Raw genomic sequence first — 16,140 nt, forward strand, 5'->3', positions numbered from 1 at the left:
GATATAACAATTCATATTATATTTTGTTTGATTTTCTGCTTTTATGTTTTTGATGATGCATAATCCCCAAAAGCAGAGTACTAGGTCGTAGGTTTGTGCAAGCCCGTCTGAGTAGGTAGGTAGGTACTACCCACTCAACAAAAAATCTACCGCTAAGCAATACTTAGTATCGTTGAGTTCCGGTTTGAAGGGTAAGTGAGCCAGTGTAATTACAGGCACAAGGGATATAATGACGTCGTTTCCATGGTTGGTGGCGCATTGGCGATGTAAGAAATTGTTAATGAATCTTACATCACCAATATCTTCGAGTGGGTGTGTCCACTTAACTTCAAGTGGCCCATTTACACGTTCCTTTAACTATAACATTAAAAAAATGTAGTTTAACTATGTACAATTTTTTTTATTTAGTTTGAAGGGCGGCTGTTCCAAACCTTCTAAAATGCTGGAAGGAGAACAGAACGCAGACGTGATGCGAGAACACGCGTATCTTCTTCCCCCGAGGTCACCGAGGTTAGGGACTAGCGAGGTCTATACACCTAGGTATTGAACTAATCAACATTTTCAGTATGTTTGTTTCATCATAAATTATATGCGTAATATATACACATATATATTACCACTACTTGAGTGCTATGTCTTATTTTCATTCTAAGATTTATTTTTAACCTTTTCAACAATGTGTATCGATTCACACCGCCGCAATTGGGTCATTCGTAATTACTTATTAAAATTTCATCCGTTCGTGTGACGTCAGCGCAGAGAACGAATTACTTTGTTTAGGTTTATTAAACTTTATTTATATTTAAAAAAAAAAATGAACATTTTAAATTCGGAATAAAAGTGAAGTTGCCATATATAAAAATAATGAAAATTAATAACAATTGTTGAACTTGGTTTGTCTTGAACATACTGAAATTATAAATGTGAATATTTGTATGTACGTTACTAAATCGCACAAAACAGCTGAATGGATTTTTAATGGAATTTGGATAAGGATATCCTATACCAAGACTTAACACATAGGCTACAAGCAAGACGAGAATCCAGCCCTCAAAAAAGGTTATGGTCTTTGCCATCCGAAACCAAGTGAGATTCGAACTACGGACTAACTTATGATACATACCATTCTATAAAGGCGTCCCGGCCAAAACCTTGCCCAAGCTTAGCCCGATAGACGCTTCTATCAAACTCATGGTCTAGAGTAGGTTTGTGGGTATGCCCAGCCCAACGGTGGATCCGCGATTTCTACTAGCTACCTAACACATTGATTCACGAATCATTTTTTGACATTATACAATTAAGTTGTATTTAAGTAATATAATAATAAACGAAAATGCTTAGTAATGTTTGTAAGTCGAGATGGCCTAGTATTTAGAACGCACCATACAACAGCACCACTGAATTTTCATGTGCTTAATTAGTGTTTATAATTCATCTCGTGCTATACCGTGAAAGAAAACATCGTGAGAAAACCTGCATGTGTCTAATTTCACTGAAATTCTGCCACATGTGTATTCCACCAACCCGCATTGGAGCAGTGTGTTGGAATAAGCTCCAAACTTACTCCTCAAAAAGCGAGAGGAGGCCTTAGCCCAGCAGTGGGACATTAACAGGCTGTTACTGTACTGTAATGTCTGTTGTAACAAAGAGACGAACTCTTGTATTAATTTTATTAGTTAATCAATCTACAAGGTATGTAGATAGCCTTAACGTAAATTAGCTTATTTATAACTCTTTCGTCACATCTACAAAATAGAGCGATTTTATTAAATTATACATATGGAAATATCATTTTAATTTCAGCAATTTAGTTTCATATCATAATGAAATACAAAAGCAAATTGCTTGTCTAATAAATATTTATATATAATAGTAGGACATTAACATGTGTATTATAAATCTATATTTTTAGAGTCCCGTCCCATAGAGTATTATTTTTTCTTTTAAATATATTACTAGTGCAAAGGTCTACAAATAAAAAGAAAGTTTTTAATCTTCATAAGCGTTATCAAAACCAAAAATGTTTTTTGTCTGTTTTTATTTTATTCAGGTGATTATTATATAGTATATAGTTTATTTAGAAAAACTTTAACGAATTTCATTTCAACAGATTTAAAATTAATTTTTTTTTTTATAGAGTAGGAAGGCGGACGAGCATATGGGCCACCTGATGGTAAGTGGTCACCAACGCTCTTAGACATTGGCATTGTAAGAAATGTCAACCATCGCTTACATATCCAATGCGCCACCAACCTTGGGAACTATCCCGTTGACGAGCGAAGACGTCGCGAGTATTGAATTAATGATTGGATACATAAGGTCAGTCGCGTCCTATCAGGTTGTACGTCACTTTCAGCATTATGAAACATTGCTCGACTACAATTGATATTTGTTACGAGTTTGTGTAAATTTATACTAATATTATGAATGCGAAAGTAACTGGTGGTAGGGCTTTGTGCGAGCTCGTCTGGGAAGTACCACCCGCATATTAGATATTCTACCGAAAAACAGCAGTTGGTATTGTTGTGTTCCGGTTTAAAGGTTGAGTGAGCCATTGTAATAACAGGCACATGGGACATAACTTGGGACTTACATCGCCAAAGCGCCACCAACCTTGGGAGCTAAGATGTTGTCTCTTGTGCCTCTAACCCTGGCTCGCTCTCACTTCAAACTGGAACATGACAATAGTAACATTGCTGTTTTGCTAACAATATCTGTTGAGTGGGAGGTGCACACCCAGGCAGGCTTGCACAAACCCCTACCACAGTATAATAGCTCCTACATGTATCTCACACTAATTCTCTCGTCAACTCCTAACACTCTATCTCCATTAATTTATATATTATATACATATCTATTTATTTATATATAACATTATATATTTAGTATTTAATAGCTTGGAACACCTTTAAGAGAGGACCCAACACATACGTTAATTAAAAAAAGAGAATTGCTAGTAGCAGTGGCCGTTTTTAAGGAATTACTAAATACTGATATTTCTTTTTACCCCTCCAAATAAGCGTACAGTAGGGGTGGGGATGACAATAGCCCAATGGTCAAAATCGAACCTGACACTTTTGTTACAAAGGTGTCAGCGGCCTTATATCTAGCCACTAGACCAACGAAACAGTCAAATTATTTATAATTAAAAGTAAACAAATAACATACAACGATCCTTTTTGACCAGACCTGGATATTTTATAACCCAATTCGAACTGGGATTCGAACGGCCCTGCGAATTTGCAATATTAAATAACCACTAGACCAGAGAAGCAGTTCTAGTAAACAAAAACAAACATTGTATTATAAATATACAATAGATCCCTCCCCGCCCGCGTGTTACAGCATTGGGTACCCTATATATATAAACCTATATCTTTTTAAGAACTCTGACATGTATGCAAAATTTTATAATAATCGGTTGAGCAGTTAAGCGTAACAAACAAACACTTTCACATTTATAATATTAGTTAAGATTTGTATCTTCAACAGAAAATTTAAGTGCATAATAAAACTATTTTTATCTTTTACATAATCATTAAGTAACAATACATATTACTTTATAATTTTACGAAGCGTGTTAACGAAGCCTGTTAAAATATAGTACTTCGTACTGGCATAAAATAAAATACCAATATAAAAAAAAAAAAACATTTTTAAAAAATATATTTTGTCACAGGCTATTGAGGGAAATACATCGTGTTATACTTGTAACGTGTTACTAAATTATATGCTTGTCGGTGGAGAAAATCGTTAATTGTAATCTATCGATATCGATAAAATAATTTTATTTATTTACATTATTTTAAATAATAAATGTAAATAAAACTTATAAATTAATTTAATTGTTTTTTTTAATGTATTTTTATATTTAAATTTATACATTATATTCTTCTTCTTCTTCGTCGTGACACTCTTGTCAGAGCGGTCGTGGTCGCCATGAAGTATTATAAATTATTCGGCGCAGATGTTATTCGCCTCACGAGCCTGCACCATATGTCTGTCAGTGGTAAGCCTCGTGCATTCATGCAAAATACCGCCAACAGTTGTTTTTATTTGGTCGGTCCATCGCATGGGCGTTTTTCCACGTGGTCTGATGCCATCCACCTTGCCTTGAATAACAAGGCGCTCAATGGAGTCATTTCCTTGCGGGGAAGGAAATACTTTATTTATGTACGTCTTAATTACTGTTGGACTCTAATTATATAGATACTAATTCAAAATATCCAAGAAGTTAAGGTGTAACTTGTTTGACGAAAAAGAGTAACGATCGAGTTTCTAGCCGGTTCTTCTCGGTTGAATCTACATTCCTAACCGGTGGTAGCTTTGAATTTAATCTTGTAAAATGACGAATCAAAAGTGCTCTCAAGGGTTTACTTGAATAATGTATCCTATTTGGTTTAATTTGATTTGATGATCATAGACAATTATTAATTTTTAACTAGTTAACAATGTTCCTAACAGATTTATTGTATTTATTTTATATAATTTGAACCTATAAATTGTAAGTGCGCAATCTTTCTACTTTAAAAGAAGCTTTCTGAAAGAAGTTCGGTGTTGCGACCGCCTTTGCGTATATTATACTTAGATTTTGTGTTTTTTTTTCTTTTTTGCAGAAGTGTGTACAATGTTGCAATAAATAACTAATTATGTTGTAGCTTTCATCACCGGATAACTACAAAACCGCAAAAAATATTTCAAAATGTTAAAGCAAACTAGTGGCACAAATATTTTTCTCTAGTTAAAAATTAGTCGTTGCTTAATTTGCGGTTTAAACAGTTGATCTTATATTGAAAAACATATCTAAGACATATTTAAAAAATAAACATATCTAAGTTATTGCCTTCACCGTTGACCGTGAAATTTTACGTTCAGAAAATTGAAATTGCTCATCGGGGAAATGTTGCTAACATTCTTCAACCATACCATGCAGTCATAATTTGTACAGTCGCTATTTTTAATTTTGATTTGTTTATACTTAATTCTTCGATGTAAATAACTCTTATGTAAATGTATCCTCAATTAAATAGTTTTATTTAATATATATTACAAACACATATACAAATACTATACATATAAACACACACTTCCTATGAGTTAGGATAATGCTATTTCAGCTTTTTTCTTAAACATAAAAATAGACTTGCCAGTGCGTATAGAGTGCTATAGTTTCGCTGTATTAAGATTGCACAAGATTAGTATTCGAAGAGTAGGGCAATAGAAGTTGAGCAGTTTAGAAAGGTAATTCCTTGTAATTAGCAGACAAACGCATTAAGTTATTGTTTTAATGACTTACGATATAAAAAGACAATTTATCATTAGAAAAGGTATACTAACAAGTATTCGTGTTACTCAGAGACGGTCGGTGTGTTTAGAGTCCATCAATGTTTTACAGGGCTATTCTCTAATAACTAAATTCGTACTTCGTAATTTACTCGTGAAATTCTGACTGATGACAATTGTTTATTTTAATAAATGTCGCTTGTTACTCTCTGACATTACTCTAACGTTTTCTGCATTGCATTTTGTGTCTACAGACGACAACAGTTAATTAGAGTTTTTATAGTTAATAATCAAGTTAAACGAGAATAGCATAACAATAATTACTTAAACTTAGATATAACTGCTTATAGACCTATGATTCGCTACTGTAATAAATATTCCTGACTAGTTGTTTCAGGTCGAATCTACGAGTACATCCGCACCGGTAAAAGTTTTATATGAAATTGCCAATAGATTTCTCTTAAATAAAGAATGCATTTTATTAAGGCAAGGAAATACATTTTAAATATACTTTATTTTTCCCGAAATATACTTTATATTGGCCCGACCTTACTCCAGAATCGGAATTCCATATATCTAGCTAAGACCATCGTGACAATCTCAGAAATATTATACCGAGAAGACGTCACAAGAAACAAATATATTTCTTTAATTACCTAAATATTGAAAACGGTAATTGGTATAAATTTTTTTAAATTACGATTTTTTATACATATTCAGTACAATATAATAACTTTATTGACTTTAGTTACGAAACATTTTTAAACTTTCATACTAGCATCGGAAATACTAATTAATTTGGAATTTTGGCAGCCATCAATCCCCTCGTGTTCTTTCCGCTGCCAATAATATTGAGACACATTTTGACGTTACAATAATCACCAACGCCGCTTGTAAAGGCACAAACTTTTATTAAACATACATCGACTCAGCCAACATACTATGTAAAATAATAAGCGAATAACATCGTAGTGTCTAATACACCATTAGTAAAAAAAAAAACATAAAATACATAACTTGTAATAAATATCACTAATACTTAGGAAAACATATACCATTTTATGTAGTACAAATAATCTTCAATAAGTGTTTTTAATAAATATAAGCTACATATTATTCATGAAAAAAAAAATTTAAAAGTAAGTAAAAAATATATTTTAAAACGAAATTATTATGAGTCGATATTTTCAGGCAGCATTACATCACTTCGTTGTCATTCAGCAGCCATCTTGGATAGTTATTTGAAAATCGAAAGCCGGCGGAAACGCGCGTGATTACAGCGCGGGAAATATTCAATAAAAAATAAATACATTCCATACATGAACGTTTGAACAATGACATAATGAGGTTCTATTAGAGTTAAATGTGATTGTGACTTTTTTTTAATAAATGGCTGTATAGTTTAATTCGGTGAGTTTTTCAATTTCACGGTATGAAATCAACGTGATTTTGAATCTGAAATCGTGACGATATTTACGTATGTATGTAGTTTATTTTTAAAACGTACACAAACGAACATATGTTTTATCGAACGCCAATATTATTTATGTGTGTTTATTTAAATAAAATGTATTTATTTGGAATGAACAATACAGAGTGCGTTTGTATAAACATTGCATGGAATCTGATTTGCCTAGCACTATTATAAGTGTAGTAGGTATTTTAATATAGCATTAAATTAATGTCGTGAGACAAAGTGTCCATAGTAGATTTAGTATTAAAAAGTTTACAAATTTATGTAATTTGTGAACGTGTATATTTTTATTTTATACCAGAGACCAGTCCCGGCTTCGCATGAGTAGAATAAGGGTCATACAAAGAAACAATTGATTTTATTTAACTGTGATAGTTTACTTTTAACATTAAAAGTTATTGAAAACATTTAATTTTAATAATATATAATAGGTAATGAATGTTTCTTTGTGTGTATATGTGTGTATGTCTAATATGTGTGCGTTGCTAAGCCGATTGTGATGAAACTTTGCCGTGTTGTTCTGTGTGCACAAAAAAACAAGCAATTATGTTTTTATTGTTGTCATTCAATTTGTTGTCTCTTATTTCTAGGTGCAAACAGAGCTTTGTGCAAGCTTGTCTGGGTAGGTACTACCCACTCATCAGATATTCTACCGCAAAACAGCAGTACTTGTTATTGTTGTGTTCCGGTTTGAAGGGTGAGTGAGCCAGTGTAATTACAGGCACAAGGGACATAACATCTTAGTTCCCAAGGTTGGTGGCACATTGGTGATGTAAGCGATTGTTATCATTTCTTACAATGCCAATGTCTAAGGGCGTTTGGTGACCACTTACCATCAGGTGGCCCATATGTTCGTCCGCCTTCCTATTCTATAAAAAAAATAAACGGGTAGCTAGAGATAAATATTAAACAATAAAGTTGAATGAAATGTCTAATAATAATGTCAGCAATGCATTTTGTTTTTATAAAATTCGGTCACAGATTATAAAACTATTTATCGTTTTGAATTAGTATTTTCTCGGTCACAATATACGCACGGTATTCGTACAATTAACGTTCCTTATATCGCCATTAATTCCGCAATGAAAAACGATGTTGGGGAAATCGAAACTGGTCTTTTATATGAACAAATTCGCCGTTCGAATTTAACCATAATTATTACAATATATATTTATATAATATGTGGACGCAAAGTGGCCACTTGAACGTTAGCGGTGTAAGAAATATTAACCATTTCTTACATCGCCAATGTGCCACCAACCTTGGAAACTAAGATGCCCCATGCGTCTGTAATTACACAAAATTAATTTTTCTATGCTTATTTCCAAATTCAAAAATTCTACATCCGTTGAAAAATAGAGTAAAAAAGGCACTGGACTGTTTTTGTCTTTTTTTTTATATAGACATTAAAACAATAGATAATTAATCCCCATTATATCTCACGCATACCTTATTAAGTTTTTTTTTTATATTTTTTTATTGATTCTCCACAGATTAAGGTCTGTGCCCTTGTTTAACTTAATTCTTTTTTGAATGCTCAGAAGTATTTAAAAATATATATATTTTTATCCAAACTAATATTATGAATGCTAGTTTGTTTATTTCTTTGTTACGCTTTCACGTCTAAACTGATTAACTGATCATCATGCAAATCAATCTGAAATGCATATAGGTTGTCACGGGTAAGAGGACATAGGGTTCCTAACAAACGCGGGTGAAATCATATATTTTTATATAAGACCATCTTGTGGGTGTAATGGTAATGGCCTAATGATAAGGCTGCAGAATCCAGGACAGGCCCCGTGTAGAGCCAATTCAAAAGCTATGGATTTTTTATGTCAATATATTCTCAGAAACAGCCCTAAATTTGGAAGTTACCAGCGCAAACACTCCCGTGCGGGAATCACGTTAATTTATCCTGCACCGGAACTCTTTCCGGTCGTGTCGTATGGGATATACAAATGAGATTGAAAGGATGATATAATAGAGAGTGCACTTGTGCTGGAATATGTGCTGAGCATGGTCAGAATTGAGCAAAAACTTCAAACATTTTTCTGTAATCTACGTTATAAAATGAAAGAACACCATTATTGTTTTGATTTATTCAAATTTCTAACATGAAGAGATAATATGGTTCAAATGTCGAAGGTCCATTGACTGGCGTTCTAGATTGTCATATAGCGTGCACGACAAAACCCTAACACGATACAAAGGCATAGACTGATATATACGATACGAATAATGAACGAATTGAAATATTCAAGAATCAAAAATGATCTACACACGTCATTGGTTATACAAACCAATAATATAGTTACCGTAGTCTTTGTTATGTCTATCAAAAACAATAACAACCTGAACCAGTAAGTTTTACCGGTGGCAGGGCTTTGTGCAAGCTCGTCTGGGTAGATACCACCCACTCATCAGATATTCTACCGCAAAACAGCAGTACTTGGTATCGTTGTGTTCCGGTTTGAAGGGTGAGTGAGCCAGTGTAATTACAGGCAAAAGGGATATAAAATCTTGGTTCCCAAGGTTGGTGGCGCATTGGCTATGTAAGCGATGGTTTACATTTCTTACAATGCCAATGTCTATGGGCGTTGGTTGATCACTTACCATCAGGTGGCCCATACGCTCGTCCGCCTTCCTATTCTATAAAAAAAAGTGTCACACTGCTGGGCAACTCTCCTTTCTGCTCCAATGCGAGTTAGATACACATGTGGTGGAATTTATTAATTAGACACATGGTTTCCTTACGATGTTTTCCTTTGCAGCTGAACATGAAAATTATAAGCACAAATTAAGCAGAGGATAACTAATTGCTGCTTACCCGGGTTTGAACGCAAAATATATATTTGTTATATATAAAAAGTAGGTGGGAAATTGGGCTATCTTATGCTAAATGGTCACCATTGAATATATACATTGGTGCTGTAAGAAATATTAACCATTCCTTACATCATCAATGCGCCACCAATCTTGGGAACTAAGATGTTATTTCCTTGTACCTATCGTTACACTGGCTAACTCACCCTTCGAACTGGAACGCGACAATACTAAGCATTGCTGCTTGGCTGTAGACTATATGATGAATGATTGGTACCAACTTAGACGGGCATCAAGGAAATTAAGAATTTAATTCTTCGCTAAGATTCACTTGCTAATTTGTCACCTCTCAGGGTGTTAGAGTACGAGTATGCACTTGTGAACTGTTGACAAATAATAAATAAGAACGGGCGGCGTTACTGAAAACAACAAAACATATAGCAATTAAATCGAAAGTAGTTTCTGCACGCGACTTCGCCCGCGTTGCATATGTAATTATTTTCTGTACCCCTGACGCGAATGGAAAAATTCATGATTATCGATTGAGTATGTGTATATATTAAGACTTGTGAACGTAACAAACAAATAAACAAACTGACTTACGCATTTAGACAAGAATTATTTAAGAATTGCACAAAGACGGACAATTAACTAAACATCAAAACAAATACCAACACAAAAAAAAATTAAACAATAAAACAATGGAAGAACTTATTTATAAATTCATCGTTTAATTACATTTAAATATGAGTTAAACCGTAAAACATCGCGCACAAAGAAATTTGGCAACACATTTGTCGCACTTCGAAAAATGGAATTCCTTACCAGCTCACGTGTTCCCCTCCTCTTACAACTCGGGTTCCTTCAAACGAGGCGTGAAGAGGCATCTTGCGAGCCGGCAAGGCGAAGGCGGCTAGTGCAGAACATTCTTCCCGACTGTACTGGCCGTCGTCGCGTTTGGACTCTACTACCACTTACCATCAGGTGGAGTAGAGTCATTTGCCCTCCCGGCTAATATAAAAATAAAAAAATAAAAATACAATTATATTTATATATCCCGTATGAACATCAACGGATACTAACTCCGAGCTCTTCTATCATTTATATAATCCTGTACAGTACAATAATCCTTATTTATCAAAAATAAATAACGTGAGTTTCAATTTAGTTAATTTTATTTGCAATTAGCGTAAAGTGGTAACAATTAATGTCAACTGAAATTACGGAAGTGTTTTTTTTTGGATCGCATGTTCGTAGTAAATTTTAGTATTGAAAAGATAATAAATGACGTCACAATGACAACGTAGACATCGGACATCCATAAACTCGTAACGAATGAGCGAATGAATGAATCTGGGTAAAAACAACGACGGATGTATTATGATAAAAAAAATAGAGTGAGATTAGTTCATTTATAAAAGCAACATTGCACAAATGAAAAAATTTAATACTTTTAATAATTTGTATAATGTATATGTTTAAAGCTTTTATGTATATAAATCTTAGTTATTATTTAATTTCTATTTATATATTGAGCCATCCCACGGGAACCTTTTTTTGTCATTAATACTCATGGATCTTCCGTATCGGATGATACGATGGAGGGTTATGTCGGACTCTTACCGACTAACACCACCACGGTTCATGCGATCCACACTAGACGAAGTTGCACGAAGCGAAGGGTACGCTTGCACATTCTTCCGCGCCTATGGCTGTTCTTTCGTCGAAGCCCTTCGATGTTAAATACACTGTTGTTAGAATGTGCCGGTTATGCTCACATATTTCTCGACCTGGGGGACCCTATACTTTAGGCAATCAACTCCCCCTTTTTATTGGGATTGGCCGAAGGTTTTCTTTATGTATGTATTTTTATCCAATTGATTCGGATATTATTATTTTTTATTTATTAAGGACAAAGGATACACACTTACGAGTATAGATGGCGCAATCATGTTTAAAAATATATATGCTCCTTATATAGGAGAGCACATCAAGTGCATTATATATAATATCCTGGGACATTATTCACACACGGCCATCTGATCCCAAATTAAGCAGAGCTTGTACTATGGAAACCAGACAACTGATATACTACATTTCTTTTGTAAATACACACTTACATAGATAATTACACCCAGACTCAGGACAAACAGACATATTTATGCACACAAATATCTGTCCTGAGTGGGAATCGAACCCACAACCTTCGGCATTAAAGGCAAGTATGTACGAACCACGCCAACCGGCCCGTTATATAATGACTAAACATAATTTAAAAAAAATTAGTTCCTAAAATTGGAGACATTTTGAGAAATCGTTAATCATTCTTACAGCGCCACTAATTTGCTCGTCCACATATATTATAACAAAAGTAAACTGTCCAGGAATTAACGTAGATTTGGTCACTTAGCCTGCTTTGGAACTATAAAGTACAAATTACAAAAATAGTTTCCACCGGCTGCAGACTGTGATGTAAACAGTACAGCAATAATTTCTACATATCGTCAGTGGCGCGAATTGATTTCTTAAGCGAGTTTCCGCTCGCGTGGGGGGGGGGGCTTTGTATGTACGCTTTTATGTATCCCTGACGTCTTCAATATGATCTTTGAGTAGTTAAGACTTGAAAGTATAACAAACTTACAAACTTACTTGATGGTAGGTAGCACACACTCATCAGATATTCTACCGCTAAATAGCAATACATAGTATTTTTGTGTTCAGGTTTAAAGGGTTAGTTAGCCAGTGTAACTACGAGCACAAGGGACATAACAATTTAGTTCTTAAGGTTTTTGGCTTTCGTTTAATACTTCACAGGTGGGCGCCATTTCACAGATAAAATAAATGTTTACCAATATATGCAATATTATAAATGAAATTTTATTCGTTTTTATACATCATATATGATGACATATATGATGGTTATATTTCAATAAATGTCATTTTATACTATCAGTAAGAGTACTCTTTCTATAATGTCCCAAATTTATTATTAATAACAAAAATTAGAGGTCGACAATTTTGGGTCTCGCACCATCATTGGATCATGCTACGGATGATTGAATAAAGAATGTTTTGATTTAAAATATATCTTCGAGTATATATGGTTGAACATATTTTTTATTACTCAATATATGTTTGGGGTTACCCGGTAGTACTGTACTAGATTTAGAATATAACCACCGAATGTGTACTGCGGGTGAGTTGGCTTTATTGTTCTCTCTAGTCTAAATAGTCCAAGCCTTATAACGTACTTACAGAAATAGATAGCTACAGCGCGATGTAAAATACTACTAGCGCCATCTATTAACGAAAAGAAAAATTTTAAATAATATTTTACATAATGTAATTGGATCTTGAACGATAAAGTAATTACGCAAACGTTTAAAAGCAAACGTTTTTATTGAAATCAAAACATTTTTTATTCATATTTGAATAAATAATGTTTTATTTATTATGACTTACAAGTACAATATGAATCGTTAAGCGACGACGGCCGAGATGGCCTAGTGGTTAGAACGCGTGAATCTTAACCGATGATCGTTGGTTCAAGCCCGGGCAAGCACCACTGAATTTTCATGTGCTTAATTTGTGATTATAATTCATCTCGGGCTTGACGGTGAAGGAAAACATCGTGAGGAAACCTGCATGTGTCTAATTTCACTGAAATTCTGCCACATGTGTATTCCACCAACCCGCATTGAAGCGGCGTGGTGGAATAAGCTCCAAACCTTCTCCTCAAAACGGAGAGGAGGCCTTAGCCCAGCAGTGGGACATTAACAGGATGTTACTGTTACTGTACTGTAAGTGATTCCACCGAGAATAACCGGCAAAAAACTTTGTAGTTATATATCACCACGATATGCACAATTAATTTACGTTTTTTTTTATCTTATTTCGACTATCTACATTATTAATGTGTAAACATCTTAACGCTACACGGTACGGGCTAACAGACTTCGAGCGTCAGACGAGTAAGCGTGAGATTTCTAGCGTCAGATGACGTCAGTATAAGATTCGTTATTGTAAGTGCTCGTTGTTACAGAGTAGAAAAGTCTAGCTGGCATGTATATTTTATATTCTTTCTTGTAACTATATATATATATATATATATATATATATATAATATGTATACCTAAGGTAACATAGATCCTAATATAAAAACAGCAGTGGTGCTATTTGTATCGCTTACTGAATATTCTGTTCGTAAAAATATTCTAAGGTCGAATTTTATTACGTTTCTATATGGAACGTTTTTAGATAACGTTCCTATCGGAAAAAAGGTTTCATTTTAGTCACATATGTCTTAAATTTTATAGCTTTTATAAGTAAACATAAAAATTGCTAGTAATTTTGCTGTGGTTGTACTTATACTGGCAGACTGAAGATTCATGAATAGACTGATGTATGTATATGACTTAAACGTGTTATACTTGACCTGAAATTGATAATAATGTCCTCCTGACCGATTTTGGCCGCGGCAGCCAATTTCAAGAATGATTAGCCAACTGCACAGGACATATTATAGCGAGCAAGTGTATACCAAGCACATATGCACTCTCTATTCCCCCGACACGACCGGATAGTATTATGGATACCTTGACGTGCTTTCCGTGGCGCCAACAGAAAAACCCAATTACTACTTTTATTGGTCCGATCTGGGTATTGAAATCAGGTCCTCGGGATCAGCGCCCTTATCTGGACTAACGAGTCAGTCAAGTTTCTTTTGTCCTGACATAAATAAGAAATGATGGTAACCCTACAACAGTTTAAGTAGAGCCTTGCGTGACTAATCGGCAGTTAGATTGAACTTCTGATTGGTTTTGTGTATAATCCGTTAGTTCACTTGCTTAGGTTATTATTAAAATGTAATGGTGTCCGTCCGTTTGCTATTTATTTTTATTTTATAAATAGGTAAGTGGATGAGCATATGTGCCACCTTATGGTAAGTAATCACCAATGCCCATGGACATTGGCATTGTAAGAAATGTTAACCATTGCTTACATCGCCAATGCACCAACAACCTTGGAAGCTAAGATGTTATGTCCCTGGTGCCTGTAATTACACTAGCTCACTCATCCTTCAAACCGGAACACAACGATACCAAGTACTGCTGTTGCGGTAGAATATCTGATGAGTGGGTGGTACCTACCCAGACGAGCTGGCACAAAGCACTACAACCAGTAAAAGATACAAGTTTTTATATCAATTAAAAGACAACTTCATGGTAATATTTTAAGTAATATATATGATGATGATGGCGTTCTTCTGGGCGAATTTGAAGATAATTTTTATTTTAAATTAGTTCGGCAGATTGACAAATGGTCCACCTAATGTTATGTAGTCAGCGTCCATAGTCATCGGCACTATTGGAAATAATAACCATCCCTTACATCATCATTGCGCCACTAACCTTAGGAACTAAGATGTCATATCCCTTGTGGCTGTAGTTACGATGGCTCTTTCATTCGAAACATAATATTAAGTATTGCTGTTTGGCGGTAGAATAATTGATGAGTGGTACCAAACGGGCTGGCACAAAGCCTTTACCACCGAGGATTTCCGACACGCTGGCTTACGGAGAATAGCCAAATGTGCTATATTTATATTTGTGCAATGTGCACAAACACAGGTACACTCTCTTTCGTCACTTTTAATCCATAACAGCGACAATTTTAATTAATTTACTGCATAACCACTCTGTGGAACCATCACACATATGTTATGTGTGATGGTTCCTAGGTAAGGAATGGTTAATATTTCTTACAGCACCAAAGCTAAGGGTGATGGTGACCTATTTCATATAAAAATATGCTATCAAGAATTTTTCGCGTATCTATTACAATTTGGCAACTCTCATGTCGTATGCAACTGAACCTAGAATTTCTTGACTACTGACCTCGGGTAGGGCCAATAGAATGTCCTTAATTATTTCCATCAATATTCTCATTAACAACCTGAACTGTGGAAGTTGGCGATGTCTTGCGTATAAAAACCTATTACATGGTTTTTGATTCCTTACACATAAGACAGGTATATAATATACAAACGATGTTACATAAACAAGTTGTATCATGTACATATGAATTGTTAAAGCGGGGTTTCCTAAGAAACCGTTGATTGACGGTGTATTTATATGAATTAATAATATTTCTTCGACATTCATTTAACGATAATTGTCTACTATCGAGTTTTACAAGGAAGTTTATGTTTATTTAAAAAAAAAGCCTTTATTTTTAAGAAAGCAGACTTGCAAATCCAATCGGTGGTGAGTCACTTTTGCTGATAGACGCTGGCAATGGAAAAAGTGTTATTTATTCGACCGCCACACAGCAATGTTAGTATCGATATTTCGGTTTGATAGGGTAGTGTAATAACAGGCACAAGGGACATAAAATCTTAGTTTGCAAGATTTGTAGCGCATTGACTATGTAAGAGATGATTAATATTTTCCAATTTCTTACAGTACAAATCTATGGGCAGTGGTGACTTATCAGCAGGTGGCCCTTTTTCTAGTCCGCCATTCTATATCAAAAACTTTATATTTAAAGTAATAAGT

General features: G+C 34.4%; 1 protein-coding gene across 1 annotated transcript in view; it reads left to right on the top strand.

Moving 5' to 3' along the window:
- Positions 1-12,719: 12,719 nt before the first annotated feature.
- LOC126778794 (anoctamin-4-like) overlaps positions 12,720-16,140 on the top strand; it is a 29,880-nt gene continuing 26,459 nt past the window's right edge. Inside the window, exon 1 of the mRNA XM_050502464.1 lies at positions 12,720-12,779. Within this exon, the coding sequence (XP_050358421.1) occupies positions 12,767-12,779 (13 nt within the window). The 5' untranslated portion in view covers positions 12,720-12,766. The remainder of the gene's footprint in view (positions 12,780-16,140) is intronic.

Source organism: Nymphalis io, chromosome 27 (assembly GCF_905147045.1).
Source record: "Nymphalis io chromosome 27, ilAglIoxx1.1, whole genome shotgun sequence".
NCBI lineage: Eukaryota > Metazoa > Arthropoda > Insecta > Lepidoptera > Nymphalidae > Nymphalis > Nymphalis io.